At 37.5% G+C, this 19,284-nt stretch overlaps 1 protein-coding gene across 1 annotated transcript in view; it reads left to right on the forward strand.

Annotated features, from left to right (window-relative positions):
* CAPRIN1 (cell cycle associated protein 1) overlaps nucleotides 1-19,284 on the forward strand; it is a 37,421-nt gene that overhangs the window by 3,138 nt on the left and 14,999 nt on the right. The window contains exons 3-11 of the mRNA XM_082845275.1: nucleotides 8,819-8,881; nucleotides 8,995-9,081; nucleotides 11,640-11,878; nucleotides 11,971-12,053; nucleotides 15,723-15,860; nucleotides 17,477-17,529; nucleotides 17,607-17,693; nucleotides 18,796-18,951; nucleotides 19,042-19,150. Of these exons, the coding sequence (XP_082701401.1) occupies nucleotides 8,819-8,881; nucleotides 8,995-9,081; nucleotides 11,640-11,878; nucleotides 11,971-12,053; nucleotides 15,723-15,860; nucleotides 17,477-17,529; nucleotides 17,607-17,693; nucleotides 18,796-18,951; nucleotides 19,042-19,150 (1,015 nt within the window). The remainder of the gene's footprint in view (nucleotides 1-8,818; nucleotides 8,882-8,994; nucleotides 9,082-11,639; nucleotides 11,879-11,970; nucleotides 12,054-15,722; nucleotides 15,861-17,476; nucleotides 17,530-17,606; nucleotides 17,694-18,795; nucleotides 18,952-19,041; nucleotides 19,151-19,284) is intronic.

Here is a 19,284-nt window from a genome sequence, read left to right on the forward strand (position 1 = left end):
GCAGAGATTATAGACTAGGCTAGTAAATACTGAAAAATTCCCTTGTAGTGATGGAGATTTAACGTATTACACAAAGTAAGAAATGAATTTCATATCTTCTGTCTTCTCAGTGTTTGGTTGCTAGATAGCGGAAATGTCAAATTACAGTTAAATGAGGCGTTTTGATAATAGACTGAGCCACATGTTAACTAGTTGAGTTGACAGTACTGATGTTGTGACTTAATTACTATTAAAACTATAGGTTTTACTTTTTGAGAAACTCAAGGCATTTGGGTTTTCCTCTAAGCACATCTAGTTCCTAGTTTAAATGGAATTTTTTCTATATCTAGATGAGTTACTGTATGAAAGGATTTAACTGTGCTTCATTTTTTAACAGTGAGCATTTCTAACACACCTAAAGTAGGATTTACTTTACAAAGTAGTTTTGAACCTTTTTAGAAATGCTTGTGGAGTAAAGGAAGAGACTATTTATAACTGGATTCCTTTTTACTTCAGTTCCTTAAGCAAGTTATATTTGAGTAGTATTTTAGTTTTGACCTTTTCATAGGAGCCTTCTGGACAAAATGCCTTTTTCCAGGGATTCTAAAATCAAGTATTCTGATAAAAATTATTGCTTGATAAGTAACATCACAACGAGACATAGAGAGTTGGAATAATTTTATTGCACTTCATTGAAACAACAAAGTTATTTGTTAATTTTTTAGTAAGTTGAGCCATTAGAGGAAAGCTAAGCATCTGTCCAGTGAGAATGCATGCTTAGCTTTGATGAAATATGATCCTATTATGTAATGCAACTAAATGGCCTGGTGGTTTTTTGAAATTTGGGCTTATAAAGACTTCATGAGTGTTTAGCATAGAGAAGAAATGCAGCTGTAATAAAAAGTCAAGTGTAAAACTCCATTCACCAATCTTTCACCTGATTAAAGGACAAGTAATAATGAATTGAGTGATTGCCTAGTTTTCTTCATCAGTTTCTTGGCATAGAACTGGGCCCTAGGCTATGCAAGATGATATTTTGAAACCAGGTCTTAATTTTAACTCAAGAGAGAGCTCATTTATATGATAAGATGTAATCAGTTTTGATGTAGAATAGAGGATGTTTTAATAGATGACATTTAAAATTGTTGTACTATTTTCAGATACATTAAGTTCAGACAGTGGTGACTTTGGGAGGTGAAAGATTAATCAGTGTTGTCTAACACAATGGCCTGGCAGTTTTGTAACCAATAGGTGACCAGAAGTGATAGCCAAAGTATACTGTTTTTCATACTTCCTAACATCTTTTTGCTCTTTATATCTTTGCAGTTAACATTATTCTGAAAAAGGATGCTATCAGTGTTAGAAAGGATAACATTTCTTTCCAGAGCAATGCAGTATGCCTCTATTTAGAATTTTCAGTGCAGCTGTTGTACAGAATTCTTTTAAGTATTTTGAAGAAAAGCATTCATAATTGTTTTATAAGCAAAATCTTTTCTTGGGGATAACATCTGAAGTTTTTGTTGACAGTTAAAATCTCTGATGTGTTGGTTTCTCCATTGGTTGCATGAACTATTCCTCTGCAATGCAGAGGGCAGGATTACTATGTTTTGCATTCACCTTGTCACAGAGAAAAAAAGTATAATGCTTAATTTGTTTCTCTCTGCCTGTCTGGGTGTGCTCTGTGAGTGTGTGACATAGAGAAGTGTTTAAAATTTGGATTTGGAAAGGAAAAGGTGTGAATTCCATCATGTGATAACATCACTACCTTTTCCTAGAATGAGAGTAGAGTCCTAAGCATGATAATGAGAATGTATTGTCTTAACCTGGCCATATTACTTTACTCTAGGATCATTCCCATGTGGCAGATATTTCTATCAGAATACATTTTGTGTGACTTAGAGATTAAGCATACAATTTGTCATAATTTTACGTAATTAATTTCTTAGTTTACATTTAGAACTAGATGAGGATTAGCCTAGTACTACTTCATCTTTAAAAAAAATTAATAAATACTTACAAAAGTTTAAGCTTAAACAATATGGCCTTAATTTTATTTTCATACTATTACAGAATCTAAGATATTTTAAGAGCTTAAAGCCATCTGAGAATTTATTCCAATTTATTTTACAGAAGAGGAAATTGAGATGCTCATGTAAAATGACCCAGGTTGAAATGGGTGAATTCCAAGGTCTCTTGTAATGTTTTAGAGGGATAATTAGAATTTGTAATGCTCTGCAACGTAAGTGTAATTTTTCATGTTTAAGCTGATCCTGTAGAACCAAGTAAAGCCTTTTACTTCAAATAATTTAATGTTAAGAGTTCCTCTGTTTAAAAACGCTGAAAGCAAAAGAAAAAAGCTTTTAATTTTTTCTTTGGTAGACCTTTATTAACGTCTCATTGTTAAATTTGTGTTTGTAGGCTGTCTAGGTAATGGGCTCCAGCAACTAGCAGTACAGCTGAAGTCCCATTGTACCAGGTATCACTGAGACATCCCTATTGTTGTAACGAAATGAACTCTTAAAGTTTAAACTCTGAAGTTTCTCTTTGTGCTTAGGTAAACCCCAAATGCACATTTGCCAGTCTCCTCAAATTTGGTATGTTATAGACCAGAAGATTTGGGGATAGCATCACCAGTAGAGAAATCAGAGGTGTGTCAACCTTTACATCTTAATTCTTGTCTCGCAAGCTTCTGGATATTTTTTAATAATTGGTTTCTTTTGGGGGAGGAGAAATGAATAGTATGTATGCAGTAGAGACGAATGAGAGGAGTAGCAGAAGAGAATGTCAGCCAAAGTTGGAATTATAAGGTGCTTGACTTCTCATCTTTTTATTTCTCCCACTAGCTATATACCAGTGCTTTTGTTGGATAGAGCATGAGTGTAAAAACATAGATGAAAGAGACCTTATTGAGCAGAGTTCAGAATTGGTATTTCCTGGGGAAAGGGGAAGGTATGCTTCTTGACCATGCAGTCTGCTTCCTTTAACTTCTGGGCTACCCATTGTCTGTACACTTCCTTTACATTTTTATATTGCCTTATGTTCTTACCTTATGTATTTTTCTAAATAGGTGGTAAGCTCCTGGAGGGCAGAGACTATTACTAACATCACACCGTGCCTTGCATAGGGCATATGCTAAATCAGTATTTGCTAGTTTGGGTAAATCATTACATAGAAGTATTTAGCATCCTTTTTCTGTTCTTCAGTGTTCAGGAATCCTGCAGTCTTGACAGGTATTCATTGAGCTTCTGCATTAATCATTCTTCTAGGGCCTGGTAGAATGCTCATTTTTCAGTGAAAGTATTTCATTTTTGGACAACTCTTTAAGTTCATGATGTTAGAGTTACGTCCCTGCCACCACTGTTTAATACGTACTTTGTTTTCTGTAACAACTCAGACTTCTGCATGTGAAGGTTTCCAGCATTTGAAGAGAGCTGTTATGAATCATCAATGGATTGTACTGTATGTTCTCTCTACCTCCCTTTAAAAATTGAAGAAACTTGATTCTTACTACCTTTCCTGTCTTCTATGAATTTTACTAACAACTAAGTCTCAGTTGAATTGGTGGAAGGTGAATTGGAGGCAGGGTCAGCTGCCTACCACTGTGTGGGCAAAGTCAGAACTGATGTTTCTAGGTGAAGAACAGGAATGCGGGGATTGGGGAGTTGAAATAATGTGTAGAAGGGCCACTGAAGATTATGGGAAGATGAGAGGAAGAGAAATCTTTCTCTTTCTGTGTTTCCATTCGTCATTCTACAGGTTCTTTCAATACTACAGAAGTGATTTATTTGGCCTGGAGACGTAAAATAATTTAAGATATAGCTAGGCGTTCTTACCACTTTTGTTATTTTAGACTTCATTTTTAAGTATTCTGCCTCAGGTTGGAGATGCCCTTAATTGAGAACAAAAGTTACATAGTTTCCCAGATAGTGGAGCTAAAGATGTTGTCTCTCCTAATCTTCCTTGTTGTGACTGTTTACAGTTGTCTAGTTGAAGAATTTTTGGTTTTTTGGAGTCTGTCATCTCTTTTGCCATTTCTTTTGAACTGTTCAATTTAAAAATATTTTAAAAATTATTCATCTGTGTAATTTCTTGGTTATCACAGGCAGGAAGTCTCTGGAGAACAGCTATTTTGGATATTTATCTTCTGGCACCCTCATGGCACTGTAGTGAATTTTTAAAAAACATTTCAATAAAGTAACTTTGGTGGTGATGAAAAAATCTTTGGGGAGAATGGAGGATCTGGGTGTACTGTGATTCTGGAGAAGGAAAAGGAGGAAAACAGCAGCAGGAGGGCAGAAGTGAAATGTAGCGGTGGCTGGAATACAGAGTGGGCAAGTGTTGAGGCACACATAATTTTTCTGGGATATATGACCTTAGGCAAGTTACTTAATTGCCCTTTCTTTCAGTTTCCATTTAGATGAAATATGATTGATAATAGTGCCTCCCTGATACTTTAAATTTGAATGTGGTCTGTCACATAACAAACACTGTCAACTATTATAGGCAACAAAGAAACAGGAGAGTAGGACTGGACAGCACTTGTTGGGATAGTTATTTCTTAGTACTACATGACTATATAGTCTTTTGACATTTACTGGGTAATGTCTGTCCCACTGCTATCCCATGGTTCTGCTTTAGAGACTCTGAGTAGTCTGGAAAATGGCCTGATTTTTTATCTTGCTCGTATGTGGTGCTATAAATGAATTTTTAATACATTCAGGCTGCTCAGTAGTTGAAAAAGGAACCCAAAATTGAATTTTCAGTATAGATATTTCAAGGTAGAATCTAAGAGGGCAGGTTTCAGTTATATCAATATTGTGGTAGGCTTTCTGATTAAGATATCTGATGCTAGAAAAACGACTACATTCTCCTGGAAAAAAAAAACCTTAGTATTCATTTTATGTGGATGATATGAGTAGAGAAAGAATTTGTCTTTACCACTTTATAAGTTAGGAACCACAAATTTGTCTTTACCACTTAATAAGTTAGGAACCATGTTCTAGCTTAGGGAAGAAAAAAAGCTGTGTTTGTCTGGAGTCCTTCACTCCTGTCTTTGCCTCTCTGTTTTTGTTGTGGTTAATGCTGGATCTGTCAGTTTGACAACCAAGTCCTTATTTATGTAGTGACTAAGTTCATACTACCAATTTTAACCCCAAATGAACAATTTTTCTACTTGTATTTAATGCATAGATCTTTATTTTGGCTGCACAGAGGTCTTTTTGCATCCTTTTTTGATGACAGTATTCCATGAAGATGTGTACTATGAAGTTGAGTTTCACAGAGTAGCTGCTTTCTCTGTTTATTTACCTCTTAACCTTCCAGTTATTGCTGTGTGACAGATTACTCCAACACTTACCTCATCGCATCATGAGCACAGAAGATGCCTGTCAGGGATTCAGACAGGGCATGCAGCGGGGTTGACCTGCTCTATGATGCCTGGGGCCTCAGCTGGGAAGACTCAGCCTTGTTTACTCACATGTCTGATGCCTGGGCTAGGATGACTTAACACTAGGATTGCTGACCAGAATTCTTACATGAGACCTGTCTTCATGGCTTAGCTTCCTCATAGCATGGCAGCCTCGGGGTTATTGAACTTCTTATATGTTAGCTCAGGATTCCAAACATGATTGGTTTTAGTGACCAGCAAACAGGGCAGAGATGCAGTGCTGTTAATGACTCAACCCTGGAAGTCATACGGGATTACTTCCACTGTACACTGTTGGTTGGCATCCACTCAATAAAATGGCAGAGGAATTGGATTAGTTCTTAATGGGGAAGTGCCAAGGTCACATTGTAGAACAGTACGTGGGAGCCATCTTTAGAAAATGTAATCTGCCATAGATCTCTGGGTTAGATGAATAGTAAATTTCCTATTGTGTAGAAAATTGGAGCTTTTCTGCTATAGGATATCTTGTCCTAGGATAATATAGATTCATACTCAAGGATTATTATAGGTGAAGGTCCTGACAATATCCTGAAATCTAACAATCTTAACATCTTTTATATAGCACAGGGTTTTAATTTTTTATTATATGTCTATTGCAGAATATCTAAGTGTACAAAAAAAGGAAAAAGATTCCACCTATAATTGTACCACTCAGGTACCATTCTTAACATTTAAAAAAATCTTTGTTTTTCATACGTATATGTGTGTGTGTGTGTGTGTGTGTGTGTATATATATATATATATATATATAGGCATTTTTCAGGAGTTTTAAGTTCTCGAGACATTAAATGACAAAGTTAAAGCTAGGTATAGGGCTTCCCTGGTGGCGCAGTGGTTAAGAATCCTCCTGCTAATGCAGGGGAGGGACATGGGTTTGAGCCCTGGTCCGGAAAAATCCCGCACGCCACAGAGTAACTAAGCCTGGGCACCACAACTACTGAGCCTGCGCTCTAGAGCCGGCGAGCCACAGCTACTGAAGCCCGTGCGCCTAGAGCCCGTGCTCCGCAACAAGAGAAGCCACCACAATGAGAAGCCCGCGCACCTCAACGAAAAGTAGCCCCCGCTTGCCACAGCTAGAGAAAGCCTGCGTGCGGCGATGAAGAAGACCCAACGCAGCCAAAAATAAATAAATAAATATTTTTTTTGTTTGTTTTGTTTTTTTGCGGTACGCGGGCCTCTCACTGCTGGGGCCCCTCCCGTTGCGGAGCACAGGCTCCGGACGCGCAGGCCCCGCGGCAGTGGCTCACGTGGGATCCTCCCGGACCGGGGCACGAACCCGCGTCCCCTGCATCAGCAGGCGGACTCCCAACCACTGCGCCACCAGGGAAGCCCAAATTTATTTATTTTTTTAAAAATCTAGGTATATAAAACTATCCCTTGGGCTTCTCTGGTGGCACAGTGGTTGAGAGTCCGCCTGCCGATGCAGGGGATGCGGGTTCGTGCCCCAGCGGAGCGGCGGGGCCCGTGAGCCATGGCCGCTGAGCCTGTGTGTCCCGAGCCTGTGCTCCGCAACGGGAGAGACCACAACAGTGAGAGGCCCGCGTACTGCAAAAAAAAAACAACCAAAACCAAAAAACTATCCCTTGTGGGATATGTAGGACATTCACTGTGTATTAATGTCCTGATCTAGCAACAGTTTCCTTGAAAAATGTATAATACCATAAAAAGGGAAGATAATAAATGCAAGATATAAGCTAATAGTTTTTCTTTTGCCTGGTTACTAGAATTTTAACTGTGTACTGACACTAAATTTCAGGCCCCCCTTCTGTCTGCATATCTTCTATTTGTATATTTCTAAATAGTGGAATGCAGATTATAATGCTGTTATTACATCCTAAATCATAATTAAAAGCAAATCTTAACTTGTTTTTTATTTCTTAAAGAAAAATAAGCCTACCCTTTTAAAAAAATGAATGAACTGTCTTTGTTCCATCCTCAGAGTGTTTGAGGCAGTTGAGCTTATCTTTTGCACATGGGGTTAGGCCTGTCATATCAGTGTAAAAATCTTGATTTTCATCTGGTAGACTTGAATTTTATATGTGTTTAGTTGGAAGCTTGTTGATTGTGTAAATAGCTCACCTAAATAAAATTGGATAGTTTCATCATCCTTTAATGTTTTAATGATTGTATTGATTTTATTTACCTTCCGTATAACTAAGGAATTGTGATAGGCTGTCTCATTTAGGGTAGAATGGCTATGAAAGTTGACTACTGTCTTTTCTGCCATAAAGAAAATGGATCATTTGACCTAAAACACCTTTCTAGCGTTGCTTTTAAACTTGTTTCTGTGCCTCTGAATTTTATCAGACCCTTACTTTGTATTTGGTTTCTTCATTATTTTATTATTGCTAAGGGTAAAGTATTATATATGTTTGTAATTTATTGTGATTATTTAAAATTTTATTTTATTTTTTAAAAAAATATTTATTTGGCTGCGCTGGTTCTTAGTTGTGGCATGTGAGATCTTTGTTGTTGTGTGCAGGATCTAGGTCCCTTACCAAGGATGGCACCCCGGGCCCCTGCATTGGGAGCATGGAGTCTTAACCACTGGACCACCAGGGAATTCCGCCCCCGCCCCCCCCCCGCCCCTCAATTTAGATTTCAGCTTATTAAAACAATATCTGAATTTTTAACTGTGCTTCAGTACCTGAGTATCTCCGCGGGGGTTGGGCAGGGGGTGCTTATCTAATAGTAGTAGCCTAGGAAACCTCCAAAGTTTTCAACTTAGGGGTGGCGGGGAGGGAGATGACCTTGAACCAGAGGCTTAACTTCTTCCCCCCCCCCCCCGCACATTAATGACATCTGTGAGAAAATAACAAAAGAAAAGCTGTTGACTAGTGTACTGTGCCTGTAGGTGATATGATAGCTTGAAATTATTTCAGTTCAAGGGAAATGAATGAGGCATATCAAAGACAATATGCATGTGTGTTTATTCAGGAAAAATAAACTCTTTTATGTCACTTACATGAATTCTTTGGCAGGGGGAGGGAGGGACAACAATTTAACACTTAATAAAATGTCTGATATGCTCACTTAGGTGTAACTGGGATTTTCACCAAATTGTGGCCCTCACATATGTGGATGAGTATTATATGCCTGGACCATCTGATGCATATCTTTTTTGAGAAACCTAAAAAATAAGCAGCGTTTTTTTCATTGGCTTATAATAACAGTATTTGATATCATTCAGCATGGCTGGGGTATTTAAATTCATTTTTTAACTCACAATTAAAGCTATTTTATATACTAACTTAAACTGTAGTATATCTAAAAAGTATATTTATAGCAAGATTTGAGACAAACTTAGAGAATTATGTGGGTTTGTTATTTTAGCATGGTTAAGCTGGTATATACTTTCAGTATGGAATATAATTTTTTTTTCTTTTAATATAGGGCAAGCTTGATGATTATCAGGAACGAATGAACAAAGGGGAAAGGCTTAATCAAGATCAGCTGGTAAAGATGTTATATTTTTATTAAGATTTTATGCTCATTAATTTTAATAGGAAAATTAATTTTGTGTTTCTTTGTGTTTCCAGTAAAGTCGGGTTCTTTCTTTGTTATTTTAGGATGCTGTATCTAAGTACCAGGAAGTCACAAATAACTTGGAGTTTGCAAAAGAACTACAGAGGAGTTTCATGGCATTAAGCCAAGATGTAAGTAAAAAATAGCATATGTTTATGAAATATTAAAAATGAGGAGGGCAGAAAATTTTGCTTCTTCGAGTTTTAATTCTTGCATTACTGTTGATAAGCTCTCTGCAAGGGGGAGAGGATTGGATCCAGTTATATCTAAGATGCTTTCCAATTCTGTAAAGTTTAGTGTAACACCTGAAAGATGCCTTTTAAAAGGACTGAGTTTCATATATGACAGACATGTATCGTTGGTTTAAAAAATTATGCAGATATAACAGCCTTCTGTATATACGGGATCTTCATCCAAGGATCGAAATCCTAGGTTGGTTGAATCTGCAGATACAGAGTGTGGACTGTAAGGGACTTGGAACATCCATGGATTTTGGTATCCACGGGGGGTGGGGTGGGGGGTGGTCCTGGAATCGATTCCCCTTGGCTACGGAGAGATAACTGTATAAACGTGATAGACATTTATCTTCCATGTATTCCTTTATGCCTCATGACTATGTTACAATCCCGTTAACTATCAGAAAATAAAGAAACCTGTTGATATAATAGGTAACTACTTTCTCCATAGAGATCTTAAGGGATGCGGCCGACTAATATATTGCACTTGTATCAACTCTTGATCCAACAAAGTGGTGTGTTTTTCCCCAAACATCTTTTGATGTGACAGAAGCCTTTGGGAACAGGATAAAATTAAATATGAACAAAGTCAAATAAGTTGTTGAAAGTTGAGACCAGAAAATTGATATCCTTGTGAATTAGTGTTAGCTTATTTGGAGAAAGGCTTATAACAACGTTGAAATTTAAAGTTGTCTCTGATTTGGTGAAATGAATAAACAAAACAGTTTATTATGTGATGAGAGACAATGCAGTACAGAGATGAAGAGTTCTGATTGGAACCAAACTGCCTGATTTGAATCCTGATTCTGCCACTTTTACTTAATAGCTGTATGACTTTGAAAGAGTCTATACCTGTATAAGTCAGGGTTTTCCAGAGAAACAGAGCCAGTAGGATAGAAAGGAAAGGATGGGAGAAAAAGGGAGAGGGGAGAGGCAGTAATAGTGCCTCTTTATAGGGTTGTGCTTATAACAGTAAAAATGGCAGTAATAGTGCCTACCTCATTATAGGGTTATGCTTATAACAGTATTTGACGTATAACTATTTCATGCACTTAATATTATTGTTACTTATTAAATTTGATTAAAGGTGGAAAATATTGATACCCCTCAAAACAGAGTAAGGGAAATTTAATTTACACCCAAGTAGGGATTTGTTCCACTTGGCTTAGATCAGAGCCTCAGGCTTGATGAACCCTGTCCAATTTCTTGTTTCTGATTTAAAAAAAAAAATATGGGTCACAGAAGTAGAATTGCTATATACAATTTAATATAGAATCTATTTTTGAAGCTACTGTCACTATGTAAATGAAAATACTTGTATCCTCCTTTGCTTCTTTTTTTAACACTGGTGTTTTCAGGAACTTTTCACTGGGCCTTTAACTTCATTGGCAGTCCTTTTATTTAACTCTGATCCTTTGTTTCACTTTCCACAGTTATTAAACGCTTTTTTTGTTTTGGTTCAAGAGCTTCTTTAACCTAGTTCCAGCCTACCTTTTCAAGTCTTCATAGTCTTCCCTACTTGAACTCCTCATTTCATCCAAAGTGGCTTTCTTTATTATCTTACTTTTGCTTTCTTGACTTATTTTCTCATTCCTGCCTTTCTTCCTAGAATGGAAGTGGTGGATTGTTGGGATGAGTAGTGGGTTTGACATCTTCTTGTGAGTTAATAGTAGGCAATTGAAATTAGTATTTTGAACCATTTTTTCATAGAGATAGACATAGATAAGATTTTTTTTTTATTGTGCCTGTTGGTTGGGTTTCTTTTTTATTTTTTTTTTTATTTATTTTTTTTTTGCAGTACGCGGGCCTCTCACTGTTGTGGCCTCTCCCGTTGCGGAGCACAGGCTCCGGACGCGCAGGCTCAGCAGCCATGGCTCACGGGCCCAGCCGCTCTGCGGCATGTGGGATCTTCCTGGACCGGGGCATGAACACGTGTCCCCTGGATCGGCGGCGGACTCTCAACCACTGCGCCACCAGGGAAGCCCTGGGTTTCTTTTTTAATTGTCTCAGAACCTTAATTAAAATTTTTAGTTTTTATACTGTTTATTATGGAAAATTTGAAAACTAAAGAAAAGACTATAATGAGCTCACATTTACCTATACCTAGCTTTTACAGTTACCATGATTTCATGGGCAATTATATTTCATCTATACACCTACTCCCTTGCTCCCTGCCTGCTAGATTATTTTGAAGCAAATCCCCAATATATTGTTTCATTGATACCATTTCCATAGTGTAATACCTTCTAGGAAAAGATGTATTTTGAATTTCCAGCAGCTACTTAAAACAGATTACTTATTAAATTGTTTTTAAGTTGGGAGTCATTCTTTTGTATATCAGGGTCTCATTTAACTCAGTGAATGAAATATGTCTTATTTACATTGGACCTGAAATTGATGTAAAGGAGTTTCGTAAAACTTATTTCTACGTCTATGTTTATATTCTTATGCAGATTCAGAAAACAATAAAGAAGACAGCACGTCGGGAGCAGCTTATGAGAGAAGAAGCTGAACAGAAACGTTTAAAAACTGTGCTTGAGCTGCAGTATGTTTTGGACAAATTGGGAGATGACGAAGTGAGAACTGACCTCAAGCAAGGTTTGAATGGAGTGCCAATATTGTCAGAAGAGGAACTATCGTTGCTGGATGAGTTCTACAAATTAGCAGACCCTGAACGGGACATGAGCTTGAGGTATAGTGGTATTTGATAATAGAAATTTCTAAATGTTGTGTTGAGTAGACAACCGAAAGGTAATTAACTAGCTGTTTTATTATTATTACAAGGTTGAATGAGCAGTATGAACATGCCTCCATTCACCTGTGGGACTTGCTAGAAGGGAAGGAAAAACCTGTATGTGGAACAACCTGTGAGTATCACTGACAACTTTTGATTTTGTGACTAAGAATCTTTAAAATTTAATGTAAGATAGATACCTAGTGGGAAGCAGCTGCGTAGCACAGGGAGATCAGCTTCATGCTTTGTGACCACCTAGAGGGGTGGGATAAGGGAGGGTGGGAGAAAGAGGCAAGAGGGAGGGGATATGGGGATATATAGCTGATACACTTTGTTATACAGCAGAAACTAACACAACATTATAAAGCAATTATACTCCAATAAAGATGTTTAAAAAAAAAAAAGTCAAATTCATAGAATCAAAGAAGGAAATGCTATTTTCCAGGGGCTGGGGGGAGGGGGAATGGGGACTTACTAATCACTGGGCATAAAGTTTCATTCAAGCAAGATGAATAAATTCTAGAGGTCTGCTGTACAACATTGCACCTGTAGTCAACAATAATATATGGTACACTTAAATTTTGTTGAAAAAAAAATTTGTTAAAAGGTAGATCTCATGCTAAGGGTTCTGTCCACAATAAAATAAAATAAAAATAAATATTAAAGAAATTTTAGAACTGTGTAAATAACGTTAATCCACTGTTTACTTTTTGGTTTATTTCCTTTTTGTATCTTTTTATTTATTTTTTGCAATTTTTTTGTGTGTAAGTCAAAACACCAGCATCAACCAATCAAAAATCTATAAAGATGGGAGTCCTAAATTAACATGGTTTTGTTCATAACTTACTTTGCTTGAGGTGGACAGATTAATACCAAATTGACTTTCATTGTTTTTGGTACTAGATGGGGACTGGTTTTTCCTTACAGATGAAATTTTGTGAAAAACATTTACTGCACCCTGTACATTCTACTCATGGTCATAGCCTTAGTCTATCTTTAGTTTTTCTTAAACTTCTGCCAATTTGGGACATTCATTTTTTCCTATGTTTTTTAAAAAGCTAATATCTAGGCCAGTATTCTATATGTGAACTCCTTAACTGTAAATATGCAGTTGTATGATTTTTTTTTTTTTTTTTTTTTTCGGTACGCGGGCCTCTCACTGCTGTGGCCTCTCCCGTTGCGGAGCACAGGCTTCGAACGCGCAGGCCCAGCGGCCATGGCTCATGGGCCCAGCCGCTCCGCGGCATGTGGGATCCTCCCAGACCGGGGCACGAACCCGTGTCCCCTGCATTGGCAGGTGGACTCTCACCAGTGCGCCACCAGGGAAGCCCTGTTGATTTTTTTTTGTTTTTAAAGGATATTTTTAAGTTACGCTACCTCAGTAAATTAGGAATTTTAGATTTTAACCCCTTAGTAAGTCAGGGAATAGATTCTTAGCTATTTTTAATGTCGATTTAGGGAAGTAGATTTTTGAACATATTAAGGCAAAAATATCTGTTTATACCCTGTTTTTAGCTATTTGGTTGAAAAGAGCTTATACTTTTTCTGGCAAAATTGTATGATGTAATTTGGAGTGTATTTGCTTTAAGGAGATGGGTAAATCAAATATGAGGAACCAATGCTTTTGTGTCTTTTCACGTAAGAAATCATTTTCTTGGTTTGTTAACTTGTGTTGTCTGTATTTCTTCGTTAAAAAAAAACTTTGGCTTCTTGATTTTAGTTCTGCTACAAATATGTACTGAATTCCCCACTTGAAGTTTGATTAGAAAGCAGTTGACGTGTATAAACTTGTTAGCTTCAAAAAGTAGCTTTAGGTCAAGCCTGATAAAATTTTCATGAGCACTCTTGAGGAGTAACAAGGGTTAAAGTCTAAGCCGTAGCTTGTTTTGGTGTTATTTTCTACCTGGCCTCATTCCTGCATCTGAGGAATGTAACATCTTTATAGTTAATGGAAAGATATAATATACTCATATTAGTGTTTTTATGTGCATTCAGTTTTCATAAGTTTTTTTAAAATAGTTCTGAGGCAGGAGATTCTGAAGCAGGGGAAGGAAAACATGTGAAGTGTTCAGCATTCAAAAGTTAATAGTTATTGGGACTTCCCTGGTGGTCCAGTGGTTAAGAATCCACCTTCCAGTGCAGGGGACGCGGGTTTGGTCCCTGGTCGGGGAACTGAGATCCCACATGCTGCTGGGCAACTGATCCCACGTGCCACAACTAGAGAAGAGTGAAAGATCCCGCATGCCGCAACGAAGATCCTGTGTGCTGCAACTAAGACCCGACACAGCCAAATAAATAAATAAACATATATATTATATGTGTGTGTGTGTGAATATATATGTGTGTGTGTGTGTGTGTGTGTGTGTGTGTGTGTGTGTGTGTGTGTGTATATATATATATATATAAAACGTCAATATTTATTTAGTTATTTATTTGGCTGTGCTGTGTGGCTTGCGGGCTTTTAGTTCCCTGACCAGGGGTTGAACCGGGCCCTCAGCAGTGAGAGCGCAGTCCTAACTACTGGACTGCCAGGGAATTCCCAATAGCTTTACTTTTTAAAAAAAAAATATTTATTTATTTATTTGGTTGCATCGGGTCTTAGTTGCAGCTCTCGGGCTCCTTAGTCGTGGCTTGTGAACTCTTAGTTGCGGCATGCGTGTGGGATCTAGTTCCCGGACCAGGGATCGAATCTGGGACCCCTGCACTGGGAGCGTGGAGTCTTAACCACTGTAACACTAGGGAAGTCCCCCTATAGTTTTACTTTTAATAGCATTAATTTTATAATACTTTGATATAATGTCCCTGAAGTTTCATTTTTCTGTATAGTGACCTATTTAATAGTCTTGCTCTACATCTACTATACAAGGCCAGGAAATGGAGATTAACTCCTGACACAAACCTTCCCCCACCGCCCTGTCCCCTTTACGTACCAAATTCTGACAATTTTATTTTCCTTTTAAATATCTTTTGAATCTACTTCTTTTTCTCTACTTTTCTGCCTTTCTGTTGTCTAATGCAGTCTCTTAACTGAATTCACCATCCATTCCTCTTTAAAATCTTTTAATGGTTTTATTTTAATCACATTCTATATACATTTGCCCTTAGTTTGTAAGACCTTGCATATTCTGGCTCTTACCAGTCTCTCCAGACTCATCTTTCCTTATGCTTTTTCTCACTCCCTATGCTCCCGCCACAATGCATACTTTAATTTTCTTGTATTTGGCACCCTGTGTACAGGGCTTTGTAGATGCTGTTGTCTCTGCCTTGAAACACTTGTTTCCTCTCTACTACTCACCTTTCAGATCCCAGCTCTTGCAGCCCTTATACCAGAAAAGCCTCTCATGGTCTCTCCCTGATTAGGTCCAGTCTATTGTACTTCTGTGTAGTACTTTTCACAGATGTAATTTTACTGTTTTTGTGAGTATTTGATAACTCTTCTTTATTGGACTGTTCACTTAGTGAGGGCAGATACTGTATCTTTACATACCTCTCTGTAGCCCCAGTGCCTAGTTCATTGCTTAATATACAGTTAGGTGCTAAGTAAATGTTTATTGAATGAATAAATGATAATTGTCAGGGTTTTTTTGGACTAACTTATTTAAAATACTTAAAAATTTAATACAAATAATTTCTTGTTCCCTATTATTCTGTAATAAATTTCTGTTGGAATTTAATGGTTTTATGTTTTTAAGTAACAGTTGATGGGTTTTTTTTTCTTACCACTATATTTTGTAGAATGTTGAATCTTTTAAGTCAGGCATCCTCAGATAGCCCAAGACTATAATTAATATTCTGTTTTTAGATAAAGCTCTAAAGGAAATTGTTGAGCGTGTTTTCCAGTCAAACTACTTTGACAGCACTCACAACCACCAGAATGGGCTGTGTGAGGAAGAAGAGGCAGCCTCAGCACCTGCAGTTGAAGACCAGGTAGCTGAAGCTGGTGAGTACTCAGGTGGATATGAGCTTTAGTTTAGGGTCCTGGTTTTACTTTCCTTTGCCACAAGTTCAAGCTATACATTTATTTAGTTATATTTGTACACTTAGATCTTTAGAGAAACTTTAAGCATGACCAAATATTAAGACAAAGCATGTTAAGAGTAATTCCCAGAGGCATTAAATATCAGTTGTTTATCTTTTTAGTTTTATTTTAAAAATTATTTTATTTTTGGCTGTGTTAGGTCTTTGTTGCTGTGCGCGGGCTCTTCTCTAGTTGCGGCGAGCGGGGGCTACTCTTTGTTGCGGTGTGCTGGATTCTCATTGTGGTGGCTTCTCTTGTTGCGGAGCACGGGCTCTAGGCGTGTGGGCTTCAGTAGTTCTGGCACGTGGGCTCAGTAGTTGTGGCTCGCGGGCTCTGGAGCACAGGCTCAGTAGTTGTGGCACACAGGCTTAGTTGCTCCACAGCATGTGTGATCTTCCTGGACCAGGGCTCGAACCTATGTCCCCTGCATCAGCAGGTGGATTCTTAACCAGTGTGCCACCAGGGAAGCCCCTATCTTGTTTATGTTGATCATTGTTACAGACTGGTATTTCTCTTGCTGCAGTATTGCTAGGCTGGAGTATGGATGAGGGAGCAACTGTTGTAAGGGTTTTCAAATAGGTTTTTGGCTGATGTATGCAGATTTATTGCTGCTTGCAATGCCAGTATATGAGGTGAATGGTATGAGGTTTTCTGGTTTTTTTTATGATGGAGTGATTATAACTCCATGATCTTGAACTATAAATTCCTCAGTCACCAGAGATCTATTCTGGCATCTAGCACATCACTAATAGGTAGGTAAGCACTTACTGTGAGGACTTTTATGATAATGTAAGATGATGAATAAAATTTTGAGTACTGTAGGGAGCGTTGTTGGAGCATAAACTTTATAATGGGTAAAAGCATGGATTTCAGAATCAGACTGCCTGGATAAAATCTTGGCTACAACACGTATTAGCTGTGTAACTTTGGGCAACCTACTGAACTTCTCTGTACCTCAGGTTCTTCATTTAGGAAGTAATTTGTAAAGTATGTATACAGTGCCTGGCACATGGTAAGCATTAGGTTGAAACTAGAAGGGAACATTGCACATCAATGGAATTTATGGTTGCAGATCAATATAAGGCAGTAAGGCAGCCTTTTTTTTTTTTTTTTTTTGGCTGTGCTGTGAGGCTTGTGGGATCTAAGTTCCCCAACTAGGGATGGAACCCAAGCCCAGGCAGTGAAAGTGCCGAGTCCTAATCACTGGACTGCCAGGGAATTCCCAAGACATTTTTTTCCCCCCTTACCACTTTTACCAAGTAGATTAAAATAGAGACTAGGATGCTGCTTTATTGGCATTATACTTGATCCAGAATAATTACTATTGAAACTAAAATAATTGTGGAATAAATGGTAAAGAAAACACTTTCTGAATATATTGTAAGAATAATAAAATACAGAAACGTACTGTTAACTATAACTTTGTAAATAAATTCAGACTATGTGATGGTGAACTGTTTACTTATTTGGATTTAAATGAATTGTTAACTTAAAAAAAGTTTTCTTACACTCTTTTGTATCATTTTTTAACCTCTTAGAACCTGAGCCTGCAGAAGAATACACTGAACAAAGTGAAGTTGAATCAACAGAGGTATGATTTTTATTTAATGCTAGCTTTCCCTTTTTGCCTTTCAAACAGAGGTCTCAAACATTTACTTTGCTTTGCAGTATGTAAATAGACAATTTATGGCAGAAACACAGTTCAGCAGTGGTGAAAAGGAGCAGGTAGATGAGTGGACAGTTGAAACAGTTGAGGTAAGAGCTCTCTGTTACAAGGTTGATGTCTTTTGTCTTTAGTTAGTAATTCTTATCTCTCCTAAGAACAATTTTAGATTGTTAAGTCTTTTGCATTCTTAGTACATTTATTAGAATAACAAACTCATCATGTAAGACTGTTCTGTTTAAAAGGTGATTTGTTTGTCTTTGAGGATATTTAATATAATCACTGCTTTGCTGATACAATTACAAAAAAATATACAAATATCCATTTATAATTTATGGGGTTAATCTGTCTGTTAAAGTACATGATTTGTCTGTTATCAGGTTGCTCTATAAAAATCTGGGCTCCCACATGGATAGCCTTCAGAAAGACTACCTTACAGGGGTACGTTGGAGTGTCATCTTAGACTTCTCCTTCACCCTAGTGCTGTTTGGTTACCAGGCTCTGTTAGCTCAGTATTGCTTACAAAGGAAATAAGGTTGTGACTTGCCCAGGCTTAACAGATATGACTTGCCCAGACTTAAAAGCCAGACAGAGGAATATAAATTTGATGTAATAAAAATTAGTGATATTTCTCAGTAGCAGGGAATTACTAAAAACAATAATCAGAAATTATTAGAGCTAGAAAAATGACAGAGTGAGCTTTGGCTTTTGTAACAGTTTTGATGAGGTGATAGAGCTTGATCCTATGGTATTGCCAGAGAGAATGAAATGATGGGAACTCAAAGCTTGATGATAGTAATAGCTAACATTTCTTGAATGCTCATTATATATCATGTACTGAGATAGATATATATTTGGTATAGATATATAGGTTTGCTTAATATAGAAGGCTTAACAGTTTAAGCAAAACACATAATTTTAGGAAGTTATAACAGGTAGTCTTTTTTGAAAGCAGTTTACAAGGTAAATCTGAAATGCAACATGGTGACCCTGTGGAATTGGGAACACTATAGAAGTGATAGCATTGATCAGAGTGTTAAATTTGGCATAATTTGGTCAGGTTGAATACATTCCAGTCTGCTATTCTGTTTACAGTGTAGGTGGTGTATGTAATTTGGGGACCAGTCATGATGATAATGAGTGGAGCTCTGTCATTCTACCAACCCAGTCCCCTCTCCTTCTCTCCCATTTTAGGTGGTAAATTCACTCCAGCAGCAACCTCAGGCTGCATCTCCTTCAGTACCAGAGCCCCACTCTTTGACCCCAGTGGCTCAGGCAGATCCCCTCGTGAGAAGACAGCGAGTACAGGACCTTATGGCGCAAATGCAGGGGCCCTATAATTTCATACAGGTAGGTGCTATTTAGTTAAACACTATGACAGAAGGGTTAAGTGTTTACATTATTTAACTTAATTCCATTACATTCTACCTAAACTTGTAGGATTCAATGCTGGATTTTGAAAACCAGACCCTTGATCCTGCCATTGTATCTGCACAGCCTATGAATCCAGCACAGAACATAGACATACCCCAGCTGGTTTGCCCTCCAGGTTAGTAATGATACATGTTTATGTGAGAAAGAAAGTATAGAGCCAATGCTTTCAGGTTTTGTAAAGTTTATGAAAATTTTTTTCTTTTTAATGCTTAACTTTTAGATCTTGTATCTTTTATTTTTATTTATTTA

Source organism: Leucopleurus acutus (assembly GCF_964270905.1).
Source record: "Leucopleurus acutus genome assembly, chromosome: 8".
NCBI lineage: Eukaryota > Metazoa > Chordata > Mammalia > Artiodactyla > Delphinidae > Leucopleurus > Leucopleurus acutus.